At 35.4% G+C, this 24,234-nt stretch overlaps 1 protein-coding gene across 12 annotated transcripts in view; it reads right to left on the bottom strand.

Moving 5' to 3' along the window:
* LOC127415646 (MAP/microtubule affinity-regulating kinase 3-like) overlaps nucleotides 1–16,046 on the bottom strand; it is a 102,243-nt gene extending 86,197 nt beyond the window's left edge. For all 12 annotated transcript variants that reach the window (XR_007892969.1, XR_007892970.1, XM_051654430.1 and 9 more), the window contains exon 1: nucleotides 15,914–16,046. Coding sequence is in view for 10 of the 12 variants with exons in the window: in XM_051654430.1 (XP_051510390.1) it covers nucleotides 15,914–15,964 (51 nt within the window). In the remaining 2 variants the exon portion in view is untranslated. The remainder of the gene's footprint in view (nucleotides 1–15,913) is intronic.
* Nucleotides 16,047–24,234: the final 8,188 nt, after the last annotated feature.

Genomic DNA, 24,234 nt, shown 5'->3' with positions numbered 1-24,234 from the left:
GCTACAAGATCCAGTTCTCAAAAGTATTGTTAACAAATATTTAGTATGTGTTATATGGCCTTATTTCAGTGACTTACAATTTTTGTTTTTTCAAAAACCATGCATAAACGTTATTTTCTCAAAAATACAAACATGTACATACATGGTGCTCACATATTATTGTAGCCCAGTTTGTGATGAATACAGTGTTATCAGACTTTAGCCATTAATATGTTTTTAAGTAACTGAGAAAAGCACAAATGTCAAGGCATGTCAAAACTTCTCCAGGGCCCCAAACACCCTCAGACCCCAGAGGGTTCAGACATGCCGGTCTATTGCATACTGTGGCAACTCAAATACAAACACAAAGACAATGTTAAGCTTCATTTAACGAACCAAATAGCTTTCAACTGTGTTTGATATAATGGCAAGTGATTCTCTAATACCAAATTAGCAATTTAGCATGATTACACAAGGATAAGGTGTTGGAGTGATGGCTGCTGGAAATGGGGCCTGTCTAGGTTTGATCAAAAATGACTTTTTTCAAATAGTGATGGTGCTGTTTTTTACATCAGTAATGTCCTGACTATACTTTGTGATCAGTTGAATGCCACTTTGGTGAATTAAAGTACCAATTTCCTTCCAAAACAGCAAAATCTGTGCATTATTCCAAACTTTTGGCCGCCAGTGTATATGCAATTGTAATTTGCACTATTCATTAACTTCAGAATGAATAGTAATAACGATTATGAATGAACATCATCATTATTATTGTCATAATTAAATGCTGGAGTGTCTTTCCTCTGCTTTGCTCATGATCCAAAGTCAAACATCACCAGCTAACAGTTTATGGCTGATTTCTATGTTTGTTTAAGGAGGATTTTAAAGGGGAAAAAAAAAATGTATTCCAAAAAGAAAACAAAATCTAGTTTTAAAGACTAGATCAAAACAGATTTAAACTTTTAGTGTGTCTTTTCAATTACTTAATCCTAATTACTATGTATTGAACATGTTACATTTGCCAGAATCTCTCCCTCACCCAGACATTTGAACTTCTCTCAACAATAATTGATCAAAATCAGATAAATTCTTCATTGAACTTTCTTTCCTAAGAACTTAAAACACAATTTCATTTAATTTTGTATGTGTACAATTTGGATTTAATAATGATCAGGGATGCAAAATCATGAGAGGTGAAAAAGGAGAGAAAGTCAGAGCAGGTCTCCAGGGGTATTTTTTCAGTTCATTTTTGTATTGTTATTGTATTCAAACCTTTTTTTTTCTTAAATGATGAAGGTTTAAGTACCGTTCACCAGCGGGAGGGGTAATTTTTTCAATATGGAACAACATACAGGATGTCCTGGCTAATATAGTACAATTCACATTTGCAGCCATGCAAACCAGGGGATTTCTATGCCGTACCAGCAATGATGCGCAAATCGTTCAGTATTAGCAGCTATTCCTGCTCCTTCAAATGATGAGGGCCTCGGATTTCTTTGAGCACTAAGGCTAACTAATTTTAACACATTTTAATATTAACTAATTTTAGCTAACCTAGCTAATGTAATTTCTGTGTGGCTCTTATTACCTTCAAATTCTCAGGTCCTTGGATAATGAGAGCATCTTCACAGCTGGAAGGCATATATTCCACTGAACTTTAATGTTGTTTCGCTTTTCTCTTTAAAGAGCGAATGATGTCGAAATTTCCAAGAAAATAATGCATGTTCTTCCATGGCCATCGCGATGAAGCAGCTGTTTGCCTCAAGAGCAGAGTGCTGATGTGAGACAGGTGTTATTTGCGCATGCGACAGTAGGAGGCGCTCCTGACTCAAGTGAGTCATGTGAGAGAACCCGAAGAGAACGTGCATCTAAACCATCTCTCACTCTAAACAAACAGCTGTCTGTATCACTTTCAGGAAAATTCACTATTTCTTTTGCCAGAAATTAAAACTTGTAATCCTGACAGTAATCCCAATTTTTTTAAATGTAACTGTAATCTGATTACGATGGGTTTTTATGTACACACTACTATATGTACATTATACTTTATGTAAATATCTGTAATGTAGATTCTGAAGAGCAGTACTAAATAAAAAAAATTATCTGTTATATTTGTATAAATTATAAAAGGGGTGTGAACATTTATGAGACAAAAGGGAATGCAAACTTATCTTAACTAAACTCACAAAAAAGGAAACGTCCCTTTTTCAGGACACTGTATTTTAAAGATCATTTTGTAAAAATTCAAATAACTTTACAGATCTTTATTGTAAAGGGTTTAAACAATGTTTTCCATGCTTGTTCAATGAACCATAAACAATTAATGAACATGCACCTGTGGAACAGTTGTAAAAAAAACTAACAGCTTACAGACGGTAGGCAATTAAGGTCACAGTGATGGTCAGACTCGCGTTTATCATTGAAGGAATGAGCGTTACACCGAGGCCTGTACTCTGGAGCGGGATCGATTTGGAGGTAGAGGGTCCGTCATGGTCTGGGGTGGTGTGTCACAGTATCATCGGACTGAGCTTGTTGTCACTGCAGGCAATCTCAATGCTGTGCGTTACAGGGAAGACATCCTCCTCCCTCATGTGGTACCCTTCCTGCAGGCTCATCCTGACATGACCCTCCAGCATGACAATGCCACCAGCCATACTGCTCGTTCTGTGCGTGATTTCCTGCAAGACAGGAATGTCAGTGTTCTGCCATGGCCAGCGAAGAGCCCGCATCTCAATCCCATTGAGCACGTCTGGGACCTGTTGGAGGGTGAGGGCTAGGGCCATTCCCCCCAGAAATGTCCGGGAACTTGCAAGTGCCTTGGTGGAAGAGTGGGGTAACATCTCACAGCAAGAACTGGCAAATCTGGTGCAGTCCATGAGGAGGAGATGCACTGCAGTACTTAATACAGCTGGTGGCCACACCAGATACTGACTGTTACTTTTGTTCAGGGACACATTATTCCATTTCTGTTAGTCACATGTCTGTGAAACTTGTTCGGTTTATGTTTTAGTTGTTGAATCTTTTTATGTTCATAGAAATATTTACACATGTTAAGTTTGCTGAAAATAAAAGCAGCTGAAAGTGAGGACGTTTCTTTTTTTGCTGAGTTTATATATACTATTATTAAACCTCAGATTAATGGGTTATCAGCGGTCTTCCTTTTCTTCGGCTTTCTATCTTGTTTCTGAACAGCAACCTAAATCAAGCAATTCTGTGATTTGGTGACTAAAAACAGCCATTTGGCTCCTTAATGTTTCAGTTTAGGAGCCAATGGCTCCCAAGTCATTTTTTTTAGTCTGGAGCCTTGTCACACGAGAGACCACGTGTGCTCAGTGTTCTCGTGAATACAGCTGCTGACTGGAAGCAATGGTTTATAGTTAAAAAGTACTTAAATATTGATCTTTGTCAACCCAAAAGTGACCGTGTCACTTTAGAAGACATTCATTTAACCGCTGGAGTCGTATGGATTACGTTTATGCTGACTATATGAGCTTCAAATCACTATCCACTTTTTTTAAAGTTTATTTTAAGGACCTACTGAGCTGAGATATTTTTCTATTTTTCTTCAAATTTGTTCTGGAGAAGAAAGAAAGTCAAGAATTTTCATTTTTGGGTGAACTAGCACTTTAAATTGGATACATTTTTAAGAATGGGTCAAAGTTTTTGATTAAAATTCTAATTACTTCAGAGATTTCAGATTAGATAGTGTGGTAATGTGCCAGCCGTTAAATGCCAGGCATATAAAAACAGAACGTCAAATGCCGTTTGAATGAATCAAGATTTTTGAACTCGACAACCTCAAAGAGCAGCTCAGAGGAAATATTTTCATTTCCTCACTACAAGGCTATATTTCTATGAACTGTGCCAGTCAAAGCATTTCAGTGTACATCTGTTTGTGCTGGTGCCTCTACAGTTTCCCCTCATAGGAAGAGAGACAAGTAAATAATGTAATCTGGACAAAATGTCAGACAATTTCCTGGATTTCTGCTTTGACTTCCTCTTTCACTGAAAAATACTGGAGTTGCATCCTTTCAAGCATGGAGAGAGCTGCTTTACAAAATCCATGTAAATGTTGAATTTTTAAAAAGCAAAGTAACTTTCCTTTCAGGCACTCATACTTGGTCCTTTTAAGAAAAAATATACATCAGATTTTCTTACTTACATTTACATGCTACCTCACCATTTACAAGAATGTCAGTGAATGTAAAGCTGTAAGAATATAAAGTGAATGTAAAGGTGTAGGCATGCTAGTGAATGCAGAATTAAAGGATCATTCCGTGTTAATTTGACGAGTATAATATATTTTGTTTTTTGATCATTTTTTACTGAGAAACTTATTATTTTGAGAAGGGTCAAAATGGAAATGTTCGCCTATGATTTGGGAACAAAACCATAAGTAAAAAATAAACTTGGGCAGAAAATTAAGAAAATTGGTACTAATACGGAAGGGTTTCAGCATCTTTGGTGTTTGGACCCCTAATGATGCATTCCAGAGCTCTGCAGAAGTACATTTAAGAAATTATAAAACTTGATATAGATATTGCACTAACTGAGGGGCCACCCGTGTCTCTAATTCTTAATGATAGTATTTTTGGACTCTTAAAATTTTGATTTTGACATGACATTTTTGAACTCACAAAATTGCAACAAGGATGCTGTAGTCAACTGATTTTAGTAATAAGACCTACCTTTCTCTATGTAAAAATAAAAGAATGCTGTCACTTTTTTTTTTTTTTTTTTACCTGTAGTTTTGCTACAAAATCAATGGCGGATATTTAGACAACAACAAACAAAAAATAGATTCCTCAGTAAACATTGATCCATGGCATTTAATATTTTGGCTTACATCATCATTTGTTTATCTTTCTTCAGAGAAAGTATTAACAAAATATAAAATTTCAACTGAGGATATTTCTGAAATTTGGTTGATTTGACACAGAATAACCCTTTAACCAGGCCACGTCCACATTTATATGTTTTCGATGGAAAACCCACTTATATTGCTACATTTATGCCTCTTAACCAAATTCTAAGGGCATTTTCCACTTGAGAGCTTTTTCGAAAGTCTCCATTTTCAGTGTACTTTGGAAAACAATGATAATAGGGAACTGAAAAACGGAGTTTTCAACCAAAAATATATTAGTGTGAACGTGGTCGGAATCTACAGGCTTTTACTGAATACTGCACTGATTTTGGGTGAAAATCTGCAGAATTTTGTAGGATGAACTTAAAGATGGTCAATGTTTTAAATGAAGCTGAGAGTGCTTCACAGTGATATGTCATATGAATGTAGTGATGGCAAATGTAAAGTTATAAGACTGTAAAAAGCTCCAATGATCAAGATGCTAACGTCTAAGGAAACCCGAACTGCATTGCTCAAGAGACAAACCAACCACCTACTCACTGAAGCAATAACTGTAATAGATGAGCAATGATAATTAGGGCCCATGGTTGTAAAAATCTATTAAACAACATGTCAGCATCACCAAGCAAACAAAAGGCAGAGATGACACCACCGGCCTGCTCACCGAGGACTCATCTATGATACGTTTTCAAACAGCATGTCAGTTCATCTGGAACAGAGTGACGTAAACTAGCGCACAAAAGAGCTCAGAGCTCAAACAGACATCCTAATAATAATCTCCAATGTAGAAACCACAGACCCCAGCCCACATGCTGTTAGGAAAAAAAGAAAATTGAACAAGATCTCTCAATAAAGGCTACAGGAAATGAGGTATGACGTGGCTGGAGATTTCAACAATACCTGAGAGCATGGGCGGACTGGCTATCGGGAGCACCGGGCGTTTTCCCTGTGGGCTGCTGGGTAATTTGGGCCGGCCCGCTGCTTCGCAAGTACCAGCCCGTCCTAAAAGGCGATATAGGCGGCCGCTCTGGGCTCCAACATGGCCACGCGGAACCCGTAACAGAGTGAGAATTCAATAAACTTAGTAAGGCCAAAACAACACAATGGCTTTTATTTTAAAATCATGCAAATGCTTTTATTTTGAAATCGCTTACACAGTGGCATGCTTTCCATATGCGCATTTACTCCGCAACTAGCATGGACTTCATTATTTAACATACAAAAACAACATACACTACCGGTCAAAAGTTTTGAAACACTTATACTTTATTATAATTTTTTTTTCCTTCACATTTTAGAATAATAGTAAAGTCATCAAAAATATGGAATAACATAAATGGAACAATGGGAATTATGTTGTGACTAAAAATCTAAAATAAATCAAAACTGCGTTATATTTTAGCATCTTCAAAGTAGTCACTCTTTGCCTAGAATTTGCAGACATGTACTCTTGGCATTTTCTCAACCAACTTCTTGAGGTATCACCCTGGGATGCTTTTTAAACAGTATTGAAGGAGTTCCCATCTATGTTGGGCACTTATTGGCTGCTTTTCTTTATTATTTGGTCCAAGTCATCAATTTCAAAAACTTTTTTTTTTTTTATTACATTTTAGTTTTATAATGAAATTAATATGGTGGCACAATTATATTTTTGTCTACAAAACTAATTTCAAACATTTAAGCATACGCCTTCAGATCAAAAGACTTTTAAGATCATGAGAAACATTTCAGTCAAGTGTTTCAAAACTTTTGACTGGTAGTGTATGTATAAGAATAGCTCCGAATAATCACAAAATGACAAAAACTGCAAGTTACAAAAAATACAATAACAGCAGTGTAAATAAAATCGGCGAACAGTACAGCACATAGTAAAGTACATAATCATTTTTATTATTTATTCATACCGCAAAGAATTACCGGGAGCTGAAGCGTGGCTTGCTGAATAATGCTCACACCTGATAATAATGCAGAAAATAAGTCATGAAAAATATTACTTTGTGGCTGTTTGAGTCTTTAAGGCTTACTTTGTTTAAATGACAGCAGAAACAGCACTTGTCAAAGCACAGGACTTTTAACTTTTTCTCAAGAATAATCTGCTGGGGAAGGAATTAAACACTCCAGATATAAAGATGCAACAAACTCACATAGAGGGGAAATATGAGCAATTAATCTGCAAAATATTTGCAAAGATCTACACTTCAAGAGGTATATTTATTATAATTTTTTTTTTTTTTTTTTTTACATATATTTATATTTGTTTATATTTATATACAGTATGAACATATTCTGGCCAACTTTGTTTTTCTTTGTTTTTTAAATAAATATTTACAAATAGTTATGTGGGTAATTTTAAGCATTGTCATCAGTGTCCAGCTGTGTGACACTTTCTTCATCTTACAATTTTAAACAACATTTTACGATCTTGTATAGCAATATATACATATATAATATATTATTATTATACTTGTTTCCACAACCTCATATTTACTAAGACAATAGTTTATTTGCACTTCTAGAAAAAAGTTGAAATGCGATTAAGATCTTTAAAGACTTGTCACAGCACCTAAATTACACACTTTCCCTTGTACTTTCATGTACATTTTAACCTAACATCTGTATGTTGGGAAAAAAGTTTTCGGACATGTTATTTGTCTGAACTATAAAGTACTTATTTTGGTGCTTTCTTTAAAAAATCCACTCATCACATTTACAGTGGTTTTATATGTTTTAAAGTTATGACAGTTTTTGGGACCCATTGTCATGACTAGCAGTCAATAGAAATTTATTTTTTTCAACACAAATCTGAAATCGAGCCGGAAAATGAAATCATTGAGCCGATGTGTTATGGTGTGGTGTGTTGTGGGCCGGGTTTGGTGGGCCGCTCTGGGCCAGAAAGTCCAGGACCACTTTTTTTTAGTTCCAGCCCGCCCGTCTGAGAGAAGACTGACCGACAACCTGCATCACTGTGACTCACTGTGATATGCTGTTCAAGCTATGTCAGGAGGAGGACACGCTACAGGTTACAGGTGTTACCAAATTAGTACTGTATAAACTACAGTCCAGATTGAAAATCTGTGACAAAATCAAATTTCAACCTGGAAATAAATGTAAACAAAAAATAAAAACTTTATAACGTCAACTGAATAAGAAATATTTAAGATTCTGCACTGTTTCTAGGTCACTGACCCAAGAAGCAAATTTGTGACATTGACCACGTTAACTCGTTTGTACAAAAGGTCAGATTTCCTTGCGCTCACTGAAGTACACAATACTATAAAATTTAAATGTTTAAATTCAACTTGTTATGCTAATATATATATATAAAAAAAAAAAAAAGCATTTTCACAAGTGGACCCACACTTTAAAAAACCCACTGTAGGCCCAAGATTTGCCAATTTTGACTTCATTTGTTTCAGTATAATCATTCATTTAATTAGGTAAGTCTGCCAAAAACATGAACACTCCAATTAGAGATGTCAAATGAACAGGTACTTCGGTACCAAGTCGATATTTAAATAAAAAAAGATGTAATGATGACACCAGTGTTTCTACAGTATCGGTTGTACTGAGCACTGACTCAATTCAGTTCCCACGTGCTGTCTGACTAACAGACAGCTGCTTTCAAATGCTCACACGCTAATGAGCACATGCCTTTACTACTTTTACATTTAAATGAACAATTAATCAAATTAAAATAGTGATAAGTAAATTTTTTTTTAAACCACCTATTTAATGAAAAAATACAGTCAGTGGGGGGCCTGGGTAGCTCAGCGAGTACTGACGCTGACTACCACCACTGGAGTCGCGAGTTCGAATCCAGGGCATGCTGAGTGACTCCAGCCAGGTCCACTAAGCAACCAAATTGGCCCGGTTGCTAGGGAGGGTAGAGTCACATGGGGTAACCTCCTCGTGGTCGCTATAATGTGTGGTTCTTGCTCTCAGTGGGGCGCGTGGCGAGTTGTGCGTGGATGCCGCAGAGAATAGCGTGGGCCTCCACACGCGCTACGTCTCTGTGGTAATGCGCTCAACAAGCCACGTGATAACATACACAGATTGACGGTCTGGGATGCGGATGCAACTGAGATTCGTCCTCCGCCACCCGGATTTTTTGAGCTTCGCACGCTGTGCTTGTTGCAGTAGATTTTAGAAGAGAGCGCATATGCACTGTAAAGTGGGCAGCGCCTGCAGACTATAGTTATGTAGTATAATTAAATTATAGCATTTTGTGCTTTAAAAATGACATTAGGCCATATAACCAATGTCTTAACAGGAGGTGTGAAACTACCGTTAAAAACAACAGAAAAGCCTTCACATCAAAATAAAGGTTCAACTCAAAATAAAAGCTTGACAGGAAAATTAAAAGAAATTGCTACAGAAAAAACATTTCTACTATATAGTACATACAATGTAGTATTTATTGTTATAATAATAGCAATAATTATTATTATTATACAGTATTTAAGCAATATCTTACAAGCAAGAGTGCTGTTGAGTGAAGTTTTCATTTGTATTTTTGATGCTCTGTTGTGCAGTACTTCAACAATTAATTGGAAAACATGCAAACATGTTTTAAATTATTATTTACCTAAAAAATTTTTTTTTAATTAAGTTAAATTTGTGTGTTTGAAAGCATATTACCATTTTATTTTTTTGTGGTACTGAAACTGGTATCGAGAATTGTGAAATTTTACCAATAACTCATAAAAGTCCTAAACCAGCAATGATGCAATATTATTGTGTCTAGGTATGGGAGTGTGGCAGGGCGGAGGGCGGGGCCGGGTCGTGATTCCGCACACCTGGCCCCTAATAAGGCTGATTAAGCCCGAAAGGGATAAGGCCGACCGGAGATGGCCATGCAACAGAGAGAGAGTTACGGATAGCTGTCCGAGACCTGTGTGTGTATTTGTCTTTTTGGTTAAGTATATTGTTAAATTATCATTTATATTGTCAAGCTGGTTCTCGCCTCCTCCTTTCCATTGAACTGTGTTACACTGGTGCCGAAACCCAGGAAGGAGGAGGGATGTGCCGTAGTATTAGTCCTCGCCATTACCATCCACCCCAATGGAGCACTCGGCCGCCTGAGAGCGGAGGAACGGCCGCCAACCGCGAGGGGAGGAGGGGCTCCTAACTGACCGCTTGGAGTGGTCAGGGCTGCTGCCAGTGGCAGAGGAGACCCCTACCAGTCGCTGAAACGCGCCGACCGCAAGCGGGGAGGGGCTCCTGCCAGGGGTGGGGGAGACCCCTTCCATCCACCGGAATGCGGCGGGGCATTCCATCTGCCAGGGGCTGGAGGACAGCCTCCGATCCGCCCGGGGAGGCGCGGCTGTCGTCCACTAAAGGGTGGAGGAGTGGCCGAGGACCAGGCTACAGCGTATCGGAGAACCGGCGAGTAAATTATAAAAAAATTTTCTCTCTCTCTCCCGCTCCGCGTTGGCCTTTCCCTCTCTCTGGCTTAATTAGCCTTATTAGGGGCCTGGTGTACGGAATCACGACCCGGCCCCGCCCTCCGCCCTGCCACAGGGAGTCTTAAAATATTTCACGATTCCGGTTCCAATACCTCTTAACGATTCCAGTTCTTTAACGGTTCCATTAACGATTCTTTTAGTACCTTTTGAGGAAGAAATATTTGGAAATAAGAAATGCAAATCTTATTGGATTCACTGACCTCAGTAGCTGTTACCAAATGATTAACAAAACAGATTCTTGCAAAAGGTGTTTATACAGACCTTTAAATTAAGATTTTTATCTCATATATTTCATATAACAAACATCCAGTAGTTACCCTGATACAAGCCTCACAAGCCTTAAGTACAGAAACAGTATTTATTTTTTCATTTTGAGTTGGATATGACGAAACAAATGACTTGGGGTGCAATACGTTTTTAATTCATTAAGAAGAACCGGCTGATAAAATTTGTTCGGGAGGTAGCACAGTAGGGTCACTTGTTCAGGAATCAGTCTGCACTGGTCACGGTCTATGTTTCATGCTGTAGATCCAAAAGAACAGGCTCGTAAAAGTAATTCATTTGGGAGTTGTACTACACTGGTCAAACGGTTTTGTGTTGTAGATTCAAAAGCACCGGCTTATGAGAGTAATTTGTTTGGGAATCAGAGTACACTGGGTGCACTGAATGTTTCCCTACCCTAATGGTGTCAGCACCATCCAGCAATAAATCATGTGATTTCAGTAACTCCATCAATAACTCTATGAAAGGATCAGCTCTACTTTACAAAAATCAATAACCTTTCAGAAGTCCTACCACAAAGTAACAATGAATGATATGCATTAGAGCTCCAAAGAAGAGAGTGGGTCTTATAAAACATACTGTAATAAAATATATCTATAATATACTGTAGGGTCCAAAAGTCTAAGTCCACAAGAATTTCTCAGTATTTGTTATGTCCCTTATTTACTATATTGACAGCATGTGTTGTACTCAAGCTGGCATGGACTCCACAAGTTTGTGCGAAACCTGATGATCGATGTTATCCAGCATGATTGAGATTGTTCCAAAGAGCATCTTGTGTGCTTCATTGAAACCAATAAAAATAATACACAAAGCACTGGCATAGCCACGGGTGGGCCGGTGCCATCCATTGGCATTTAGGCCCAGCCAATCATTGTCTTATGCCCCTATTTCACCAACAGCCAAAAGCTTTCTGGCTTCGTCAACAACGAACCGCTAACGTCAGAGGCTGTTGGGTTGGATAATGTCAGCATCAAAGCTTTTAAAACAGCAGCTCAAAAAACAACTAGATCGCTCTCATTGAAACTAAGCCATTTACACACCTGATGCGGCGAAGAGACGCGCGTTTAGGTGACGGACATCCACTATCGTGCAGTTGCTCCAACCACTTTATCCGTATAATACAATCTTAGTAACAAATGTAATTTATGTGAATTGATTGCTATGAGTTCTATTAATTAGACTATATATTTAAATAACTTCTAACCTGTTCATCAAAACCAGATCGAGTTCACACAAGACTGAAATTATAACTTCTATTCATTGCATCAAAAGCAACATGTGACAGCATAAATAGAAATAAAATAAATTATTTTGAATGATAAAATGCTCCCAAAACCTCTAAAACCTTTAAACTCCAGCCTCTTTTTTTTCCCTGTACAACTAAAACAAAATGATTCTATTTGCTATGAATTTTCTCTCATAACTTAGGGAAACGGTCACAGGCGTAGATATAGCTCTATTTTTTTTTCTACCTCAGAACCTGACTCTTATGCTTTTTCTCTCTTAATGCAATACCGAAGCAGGGTCATCTCTTCCCCCACTTTAATGTTTTAAGTTGTGATGCAGTGAAACGATCAGAGAAAGAGAAGGAAAAAAAACATTTTATTGACAGTAAACCATTGTGGAGATATAGCGACAATACCCATTTTAATTTATCCGGCATTTTCATCCGTCCAAAGACATGGCAGCAAATTGTGCTAGGAAAAAAGTACCAAAATTGTTCCATTCTATGGTTAAAATGTCCATTCTGCTTTCAATTTTCAAAAATGTATAGGATAAATCCCCCAAATCCCCATATTAATATCCATTCTCAGCCACAAATCCTCCAAATGTTCTGCATGTAAAATAAAATAAAAATTTCAACCAGATTTCAACTGGTACTGTGAGAGTATTTTGCCACCCTGTAATTTATGTGATTCATCAGAGCTTTGTTCCCAGCCTTACATTTTAAAATTAGTAAAATGGCAAATATTTTCTGCAAGTACAAACAGCAAAGCAATTTGATGAATACATCACAATAAATAAGAACTGGTTAACTTGGCATGAACATCAAAGTCTCTAATACTACAAAGTTGATGCAAATAATCATATAGGACCATGAGAGATCTTTAAAAAGACTGTGTCCTAAATTCTTCTCTAGGACAAGCACTCTCATCTAGGACAATCTAGATTAAATTCTAGAGCACAGAGTAATATTTCTTTATCATAATAAGCAAGCCGCCTATAAAAAGCATTATTGCTGCTGATAAGATCTAGACATAGTTTCACTTCAAATATTACATTACAGTTTCACTCAAAGCATCATTCAGTCAATATCTGCTGTCGCCTTTAGTGTTAAAATGCAATCAATAGGTTTTACACCTTTTAAGGGACTAATCACAATACTCACTGTGGTTCTGATTTCATATTATTTGCCAAATATGCTCTAAAACCTCACAACCTGGATTAGTTTCAAGTGTATTATGCATTAAAGCCTTCCCCATTCAACAAAGCTGCTTGGAACCGAGTGGCTTTGCACATTACAAAAGACTCTATCCTATATCCTAAATTTAATCAGCCTAATTAGAATGGATAATTAGCACTTACTATAGTTATGCGGTGCCTCTCGACGGAGTGGGAGCCCTTCATTCTAGAATTGGCGATCTGAATGGCATTGAAACTGACAATCGAGTCCGTTTTTGTGATGCTGACAGCTCATTGATCGGCTGGCACAAGCCGATGACCAGAGGAGCGTGAAAACATTTCCGACATCTGTTGTTAGATGGGAGTCCGAGGGTAGAGATGGATGCTGTGAGCTTTCTCCCCCTCTCTTGATCTCGATCCCTATCTCTCTCTCTCTCTCTCTCTCTCTCTCATTGGGTACCACAAAAAGGAATAGTCATCACTCCAGGACTAACTAGAGGTGAGACTGTGTAATCAGGCAGGTAAGATCTGCTCACTTATGTTATTCCCATTTTCTACCCATATAACAGAGCTGACAATTAGGAGGCTTTATAGCTCTATCACACTATTTCTAACTTTAATAATGCTAAACCTCATTTACAGAGCACATTTAATAAAAAATGGTAGCTCAAAGTGCTTTGAGTATACAAAAAGAAAACAATATTCCACTTTAGATATACAACTACACAATTTCAGTTGTAAATTGGATTTAAAACATTGCGTGACGTCAATTAGTGACAGGCAGCAATGTGGCATGCTGTAATTGATCAAACTATTTGAATAAGCATTTTTCTTATTCTTGTATATCTATTATGTATGCCATTTATATGACCTTGTATTAATCGAGAGACTACATAGAAATGTTGTACTTTTAAAAATGTATGTCACACCGCAGGACTATGTACTATAAAAAGCTAAATATGAAAATACAAATGTGATAAACTGACCAGTAACAGAACCTATGCATTTTGTAAATATTTATACAACTTAATATAACTTTAAAATCTTGACATAAGAAAGAAAGTTCATGTCCATGTAGTTTGTAAACTACGATACTCTTCTTGTTATGAAAGTGATTAAATGTAGTGGCAGTAACTTATTATCAATTTCTGTAAAGTTTGAAAAGTTGTTAAATTTGTCTTTCCTTTGGCCAAAAAAAAAAAAAAGTGGCAAATAGAATGGAATGCAACAGTGCGGCACAAATGTTTACATTTTATCAGTATAGTGGAAATACTGTTACACTGTGTAACTGTAGTGTAAAAATTGTAATATTGTATCACTGTAGTGGAAATATGGTTAAACTGTATCTTTGCAGCTGAAATATTTTTAAATGGTATCATGCAGCACAAACATAATTATAATATTGCTAGCGCTCTATCAGTGTAGTGGAAATTGTAGCGGAATAACTGTTAATGTATCACTGTAGCAGAAATACAGTTACACTATCTTTGCAACTGAAATAGTGCTACACTTCATTACTGTAGTGGAAATACGGTTACACTATCTTTGCAGCTGAAATATTGTTACACTATCATGTAGCACCAATATAATTGTAATATTGTTAGTGCTGTATCAGTGTAGCAGGATAATAGTTACATTGTATCACTTTAGTGGAAGTACGGTTACACTTTTTCATATAGCACAAATACAGCCTAGTTGTAATACTGTTAGTGATGTATCAGTAAAGAGGGAATCGTAGCGAAAATATGGTTAGATTGTATCTTTGCAACTGAAAATACTGTTACACTACATCACTGTCGTGAATATAATGTTACATTGTATCACTGCAGTGGATCTACGATTACAGTGCATCTTTACACCTGAAACGTTGCTACACTGTTTTATAGGGCAAATATAGTTGTTAGAGCTGTATCAGTGTAGTGGAAACTGTAGCGGAATAATTGTTACATTGTATCACTGTAGCGAAAATACTGTTACACTGTACCTTTGCAGCTGAAATATTGTTACAATTTATCATGTAGCATAAATATAGTTGTATTGTTAGTGCTGTATCATTGCAGTGGAAATACAGTTACACTGTATTTTTGCAAAGGTACTGTATTATGTAGAGCAAATGTAATGTTAGCCAGCTGGTACGTGATAACTGTGCAGTGAGTAAACCTCACTCCCATGCCGAAGATCGGCAGTTTCGAACCCCGCTCGGGGCGGGATGAGAAAGACACTGGTGCCGTGACCCGGATGAGAGTGAGGTTTAAGGGAGTGTGTGTAACGGTAGTCGGCTAGTATGTGTGCAGTGTGTAAACCTCACTTGCTTTGCCTTAAAAGACACGCTAGAGGCCATGGCTTTTATAGCTTCTTTGCTAACACGGATCCCCGGTTCGAATCCCGCTTGGTGACACAATATAGTTGTAATTTTGCTAGCACTATATTAGTGTAGCGGGAATTGTTACTGTGTGTAGCGTAAACACCTTTTCAGTGTATTATAAATGATCCACACTGTATTGTTGCAACAGAAACATTGCTACAATGCATCATTTTAACAGGAAGTCGAGCAATGGGGACTTGACAGTTATTTGGGAGTCAGCCCGTAACACGCCCCGATGTTTCTTCTTTTTACACCCACTTTACGACTTCCAACAGATCAGATAATATGCCTGTACAGCAGTATAAAACAGAGGCTCCACAACTGAGGAGGACGCCACATTTGTGGGAATCACACATTCATAACCCTGTTAATTGTTTGCACAGTGCTATATGTAGTGTGAATTTGCATGCTATAAAGTTTAAAAGTGTATTTACAGTAATTAAATGTAATGCTTTGAAATATAAAAAAAGTTAAAAGAGCTGTCACCAGTGACACACACACACACACACATTATCAAAAGCCATATGAATTAAAAGGCTTCCGTATACTTACGTTTTCTGTATCCCTTTCATTGACAGTAGGTAGTGGTGTTCTAGTTGACATTTTAATGTCTTTATCTCCAAAGTGGATCTTGCAGTCCAAGTCTGTCTGATCGCAAGTGTTTATTTCGCAGGGTGGACAGCTGCCGTGCACGAGCTGATGAAGACCATGGATTCGATCGGCATCAACTTCGTCCCGGTGCCAAATTCCAGCACAAATGCATACACCTCGGATCCCAATTAATACAAAAATTCATCCAAACACATAACAGCACAACAGGTCATCGGTGACCCAAATAAGCAACTTTCCACAAAGATCTGGCAACCAACAAGTCATAACCAATACACTGAAAAAAGTGCCTATTGTAATACAACAGAAACTCAAGCACAAACAGTTCCCAGGCCCCTCGAAACTGCACACAGCGTTCAGACAAGGAAAAGGGGAGGGGGAGTCCGCTAAAAACCTGTTCTGGATCTTGATGCGGCTTTTTCAATATTCAACGCTCAAAGTCCCACATGAGAAGCATGGGCCCCAGACAATCTGCTCTAAATCACTCCAGGTTGATTAAATTCCTCCCATCCCGAACGTGTGGGTTTTGCCAGCCCAGATATAGCCAAGTCCAAGATGGCTGCGTGCTGGCTGATAGTGCCAAACCAAACCCAGCGCAGCTCAGCCGGAGGAAGTGAGGACAGAGGCGGCTGTACAAGCTCATTGGCCGGAGCGGCGCTGTTTGTTGTTGCTGGGGTGATTACGAGGGAGAAAATGCACCTGTCGCACGAAACCCGGCAAAATAACTCAATGGTACCTGAATGGTTCATGGTCAGATTGCCCATCTTAAAAAAAAGTCCATAACCATAGGCATGTGAAAATGTGAAAAAAGCATTTTTTTTTATTTTTATTTTTTGTAAAAGTGGAGACTATGTATTTTCTAGCAAATTATTAATAGAATATTCATAATACAATTTAAATACTTTGGAAATACTCTTCTTAACCCTCCAATGGTCTTCGTAAATGAGCCCTACCTCTGGTCCTTCTGGTCATTTTTGGCCGGAAAGAAGGTGTAACTTTTTTTTATTTTATTTTTTATTTATTTATTTATGATGATGATAATGATACCATTTCTTCTTCCCTGAAGTAATACAAATAAAATAATGTACTTCTTTTAGGATTTTGTGTTATTTTGATCTCATTTACATTATATTTCTGACTTTTACATTAATCTGTATATGCAAATAAGCAAATTTATTCAACTTTAGTACAGTAAAAACCTACACTTCTATAAGTTGAAACATGAAGAACATGTGTGATATATTGGAGGCAGATTGCTGCCATCTGGTGAACAAAATATAAATAACATGATTTGAATATTATGTTGTGACAATAATAGCCAGTAGATGGCTGCAGTGTTCTATGCAGCGACCTATTGTGTTGTCTGATTGTTTGTTGTAACCTAATTTTTATTTGATCACAAGTATGCATTTGGATATATATTTAGACATGATCTAACTATTATTTTTCAAAGTTTAGCATTTTAAAATTGATTTGAAGTGCCAGTTTTTGCAGTTAACAGAAATGTACTGCAAAATTGTGAAAATTCAATGAGTACAAAACATTTTGCAATTTCAAACTTTCTTTAGAAATAAAATATTTTGCAAAAATGTTCAAGTCAGTGAGGTGAACAGCAATAATGAATAATAATAAATGCATAAAAAGAACAAACAGTGAACAATAAAAAACATAAGGAACAGTAAAGAATGATGCAATTCCTTCATGCATCAGTGGCAGTGTGTAGTTATGATGGCATGTACATTGCAAACACTTGTTTAGCATTTTTTGCACATGGTTGTTTTAATCCATGCTGGTTTTAATGTTTCTTGGGAGACAGTCTGCACACCATTATTTCTGTGTGTGTGTGTGTGTGTGTGTGTGTGTGTGTGTGTGCGCGCGCATGTGTGTTCTGCATTGTGTGTGTGTTATTGTCTCACACCCTCATTTCTGAGTGTGTGTTTAGCATTGTGGCTGATTTATTGGTTTTATTTGACAAATTTAAAAAAAATGCTCTGATATAGCCTCACTATTTGATTTTTTTGTGTTTGTGTAAGTGTGTGTGTTTAGCACTCACTAAATGTTTTATAGTCTCACTATAGTCTTTAATTTCTATGTGTGTTTTTTCTGCATTGTGGCTGATTTATTGATTGTATTTGACAGATCCCAAAAAATTGCTCTGTGTTTTGGTCTTTCTCATTCATTTTCAAAGGTCAGTCAATTTTGACTTATCAAATCATGGCCAATTTTTTGTATGTTCAGATGGCAAGTGGAGGAAAAGTCACCAAGTCTTGTACCGCTCAGATAAAAGAAAACAGTATGTCTTGGATTATATCAAAGACTGTTTTTACCATGTATTTTTGGGCATGATACCATGGTAATACCATGTTTTTTAACATGTAACATGGCAATACTAAAGTTTTGACACAGTTGTTGCTTTACTAGAAACATCAAGATCATGTGTGAAATTCCAAGAGAACACACAAAGTCACCAAGATATATGCCATGAATGACAGTTACATAAATGTAAATATGCACCATAATATTAACACATATTCTGTTGGAATACCAATTAAATATCATGGTTGCTCACATGAATACGGTAATTTTTAAGTACCATATATACAGTATATTAAAATGACTTTAACAATTCCATTTTTATATTTGTATGTTTTGAATTATCTATCTATCTATCTGTCTATCTATCTATCTATCTATCTATCTATCTATCTATCTATCTATCTATCTATCTATCTATCTATCTAACTATCTATCTATCTATCTGTCTGTCTGTCTGTCTGCCTGTCTGCCTGCCTGCCTGTCTGTCTGTGGTCTCTTTTGAACATTAACATTGACTGAGAGTTGATTTGCTGAGAAAGACAAAAGATGGACAATTTTGTGCTAAGCTATTGTTTTTAGCAGATTTATACAGTGTAGGAAAATTTATTTTGACCACTTTCAGCTCTCTTCAAAGTGCACATCAAGAGTTCAAGCAACTCCTTCACATGATCATTGAACAAGCACATGAGTTCTCACATAAACATCTTCCAGTGACCTGAATGTGCAAGCTTAACCCTCTCCAGCACAATTACTGTAATACAGGAACTAGTGTGTCACTACTTAATGTGACTGAAATAATGATTTACTGGCAGAAGGAGGACTCACCAAAAATAACACAGGGATTACTGTTTTTCTCAATCACTTTTGCTCATTTTTTTTTTTAAACAGTCTTAACATTCCCTAATCTGTAAGTGTCATTGTCACAACAGTTTTATGGGACATCACAACTCTATTGCATGTCTGCAAAATGTAGTAACTCACCCAAAACACTTAATTCATGCTTCAAAACCTGGCTTTGTGTCAGTAAATTGGCCAATGCCACCAAACCGTACTGGTCAAAATGTTTAGATGTTTTTTTCACCATGGCAGTCAACCCTGGAAATGTCTGTTATATACAAATTTAATTTTTGTTCTACTTTTTAGTTGACACTGACTGCTTACTGTACTATACAAGAATGTCAGTTTTGTCTAGCTGAATGCTATTGTGTATCACATTGAGCTTTTAAGATACCTATTTCAACAGCAGGTAAAAGTTTACTGGGAAAAGTCAATACTGTACAATACTGTAGTACATAGAAAAGGGATATGCACATTTGTATGTATACAGTAAATGTATTTTTGTAGCAATGTGTTACATGTAAACAGAAAATTCACATTTGCATGTCCATTTTTACACATTTCTTACATGTAAAGTCATCTATAGTGAACATAAAAAAAAAAAAAAAAAAATGCAACAATGAAAAACATTCCATGTCATAGATATTTATGGAATATACATGTATGTCTGACAGATTTTGATAATTAAATGGATAATTTTGTATGTGATGGCTCACATGATGATGTTTAGAAGTTGTGAAGAGTATGACAATTTCACTGAGAATCAGCTCATCAGTTTTGATCAGCAAGCCATGTACATTTAGTTATTGTGCAAATTGAAGACAATTTTACTTACTATTGTAGGCAATTTGCTTAAATGAATAAGAAATTCAAATCTGGTGTGAACAAGAAACTAATTGTTCAGAGACTTGAACTTAATGTTTTGAAAAACAAATAATTCTCATTCGAGAATTGAGCCAAAGTGATTAAGAAAAACTGTAATAAGCCAAGACCCAAGCTTTGATCAGAAATTCCCTATGAAGGATCATTTGAGGTAATATACATTCTTAAAACCCACAAAAGAAAAGAAAATTAAACACTTGCAAAGAATGTGTTTGCTTTAGTTAAGTTTTTTGACAATGCTGTAATGAATCTGCATTCAGAAAAGATTCATCTAATCTATACGTTCAACAAAATATTATTAGAACTTTGAAAAGTATCTTGATTATCATTTTCTCCCCTTTCATGATTAGCCAATGCCCTCTAATGGTCATATTTTGTCATTAGTTTTTGAGACTACATTATGAAAATCGTGCAATGTGAGGTATTTATACAGGAGCTTTATATACATCATGGGAGGAAGAGCATCATCAAAAAGAATCAGTTACATAATAGCATAATTAAAGGGAATAATAATATAAAGTAATTATAATATAATCAAAGGGAATCAGAGAAAGAATGCAGTTTCAATTCAGGTGTCACCAAAACTTCTCTAAGATAAAAGAATAATTATACCAAGATGGGTGAAACATTGAGGTGCATAAATTATGATCTACAATTCCATGCCCTTTTGATGTCTTAATGTTATTTAGATGTTACTTATTCATTTGTGTTGTTTTTTTTATTTATTTTTGAATGACACATTACTGTACCTATGGGTATATGAATGGCATGAAGTTGTCAGATAAAGAAATTCAATCTTTCATTAATGTCCTAAAAGGAAGATTCCGCATTCAATACAAATTAAGCTGAATCGACAGCATTTGTGGCATCAAACTGATTACCACAAAAAATTATTTTGACTCATTCCCCTCCTTTTCTTCAAAAAAGGCAAAAATCAAGGTTACAGTAAGGCACTTACAATGGTGCATGGGGCCAATATTTGGGGGGGTTTAAAGGCAGAAATTTCAAAGTTGTGTTAAAAGTTGTGTATTATTTGAGCTGTAAAGTTGTTTTAAGGTTTGCTGACTTCACACTGTCATGGCAACGAAGTTGTAAAATTGGGTATGACTTTACACGTAGGTGTAACACAAGGTTAGTAAGTGATTTTAACATACTAAAATCATGTTTGCATGCATATTGTCTATGTCTTGTGGCTATACTTTTGAAAAAGTGAGTATTTTAATGTAAAAAAAATTGGCCCCATTCACTTCCATTGTAAGTGCCTCACTCACTGTAACCCAGATTTCTGCTTTTTTAAAGAAAAGGAGGGGCAAGTCAGAATTACTTTTTGTGGTAATCAATATTATACCACAAATGCTATCGCTTTTAAAGGTACCTCTGAAAATGTATTAATTGCTATTTTTCAACACATTAGAGCCCACATAAAACATTTCCATTGTTTTCTTTTTTTCTTTTCTTTTCGTAAAATATTGCTTTTATTTTCAATTTTATAGCTTCAAGAAATCTTGAAAATAACATTGAAAATAAAGGAGCTTTTGTCTTGAGGTCAGCTACCCTCTCAAAAAATGCTGCCTTTTTCCTTTTAGATAAATATTGTGAGTTGATGGCAGACTTTATGTACAAAGACACATGTCCTCATTTTCAAAATGAATATTCTCTTTTTACAAAACTTTGACCGACTGCGCTCTTTGCTCCTCTCCCAAGCCTCAAAACCTCCCCCATGATACAAAAACCTTTTTAGGGTTAAGACAATTATAATGCTTTTCAATTGGTAAAATTTTATTTTCATTTTAAAATGTGTTAATTTATGCGTACAGCAGTGCAAATATGCAGGATTTTTCCCATAAAAGCACAGCAAATGTTTAAGGCTCAAAACTGTCCATCAGATGATACTGTTACAGCTAAAGATCAACCAAGTTTCATTGAGGACCCTGTGGTTACCCCCTCTAAACAGAGTTTAACTTACTAAAAAAAAAAAAAAAAAATCTCTTGACATCACAGTGCATTTGAAACAGGTCTCAACATGACAAACACTTAATAGTCACAGCATATCACAAAACTACAGCATACAAACTGTATGCATATTGGTAAGTGACATTGTAATGCAGTATTGCACTGAACAGTGGATAAACAGCATGCATTTAACTATTTTATTTATTACAATCTCTTCCAGTCTAGACTGTAACTGCTTGTTTTAAATGTGTGAAAATTATAGGCCTAAACATTTACAAACATTAAAAAAAAAGTCTTGAGGGCTCATAATAACGGTAGTTATTTAGCAAATAAACCAGGGAGAACACGTATGACAAACTCTATCTCAAACAGGTAGGACTGGCTTTGCGATTTAACCAAAACAGACATAGGTTAAACACAACTGTGTTTAAACATACTGTAAGCTCTTTCCCTGAACTTCACTCAGAAGTGACTCATAACACCCAACGACTCACTTTTTGTATGGCATTATGCTGACATGTGCCTGTTAATGTGTGCTTTTAAAGCAAAATCTTGGGGAAAAGGTGTGCAACACTATGTGATATTCCCTTGAGAGTCTCTAGAAAGCTGTTCATTTTGTGCTTAATACCTCTGATAGCATACATATCATAGTTTCAATTCTTTATAATGATTCCTGTGATCATTTCATCTGGGGATGTGGCCAACCTGACAATGTTAATTTAATCATTTAATGTATTCATTTTAATGTTATTATTAGAATTTGATGTCATATTAAATGAAATATGGTGATGAAAACATGATAGTAGTAATATTTCATAATAATTATAATTTTTATTCATATCATTATTTTATTTTTCTTATATACCATACATATCACAGCTTTAAGTCTTCATAAAGTTTCCTTTTGGAGTGTGACCCACTTGACAAAATTAATTTAATTAATTTAGTTAATTCATTTTTATATTATTATTATTAGAATTTAATGCCATATTAGTATGAAATATGATAATGGAAAATATGACAATATTAATATCAATGTGTATTATTTTTATACATTATACAACATACATATCACATACATATAACAACTTTAAGTCTTCATAATGTTTCCTTTTGGTGCACACCAACCTGACAATGTTAAATTAATTTAATGTATCCATTTTATTAGAATTGAATGTCAAATTAGTATGAAATTTGATAACGGAAAATATTATAATATTAATATGCAATATTAATATGAAATAATAATAATAATTATTAATATGATCATTGTTTTATTGTTATACACCATACATATCACAGCTTTAAGTCTTCATAATTTTTCCTTTTGGGGTGTGGCCAACCTCACAATACTAATTTAATTTAATTTAATTTAATTTAATTTAATTTAATTTAATTCTTGTTATTTAATTTAATATTATTAGAATAAGAGTGATTATGGAAAATTTTATAATATGAATATGTAATAATAATAATAATAATAATAATAATAATAATAATAATATACCATACATATCACAGCTTTAAGTCTTCAAAATTTTTCTTTTTGGGGTGTGGCCAACCTCACAATTTTAATTTAATATTATTAGAATTAGAATGATTATGGAAAATGTTATAATATTAATATGTAATAATAATAATAATAATAATAATAATAATAATAATAATAATATACCATACATATCACAGCTTTAAATCTTCATAATGTTTCCTTTGGGTGTGGCCTGACAATATTAATTACATTTATAAATGTAGGCTATTTATCCTTGAATGTATTCATTATAATATTATTGTTTGAATTTCATTTTTGTATTATTACAAGGTACTGGCAAATATTATAATATTAATATATTATTATTGTTATTATTAATAAACATAATAACACTTCACAGAGTATTACAATTTCATTTTGTGTTATTTTGAAATGAAATATTAATAATATGTTTTTTTTTTGTTTTTTTTAATGGGATAAAAATAATATGTTTCTTAAGGAATTTACACTGCAAAAGCCTAATGTTCTAAATGCCAAAACCTCTTACGTAATTTGTTCTGGGTCTCACGAAGATATTAAAACCTGTACTGTAAAATATTTCAAGTTGGTTAAACTTAGAAACGTAAGTTCGCCTGCTGCCTTAAAGACGTGAGTAAACTCAGCTTGAAGATAGTCTTTGTTTCAACTCAAATAGTTATGTTTTACAAGTTGTTTAACTAATGATCATTTGTTGTTTCAACTTGATACTCAGAGTTAAAGCAACTTACTATATTACATTATCAAT

This window comes from Myxocyprinus asiaticus, chromosome 25, assembly GCF_019703515.2.
Source record: "Myxocyprinus asiaticus isolate MX2 ecotype Aquarium Trade chromosome 25, UBuf_Myxa_2, whole genome shotgun sequence".
In the NCBI taxonomy this organism is placed as follows: domain Eukaryota; kingdom Metazoa; phylum Chordata; class Actinopteri; order Cypriniformes; family Catostomidae; genus Myxocyprinus; species Myxocyprinus asiaticus.
Note: the sequence above shows the minus strand (reverse complement) of the source record. Positions and strands in the feature narration are given on the sequence as shown.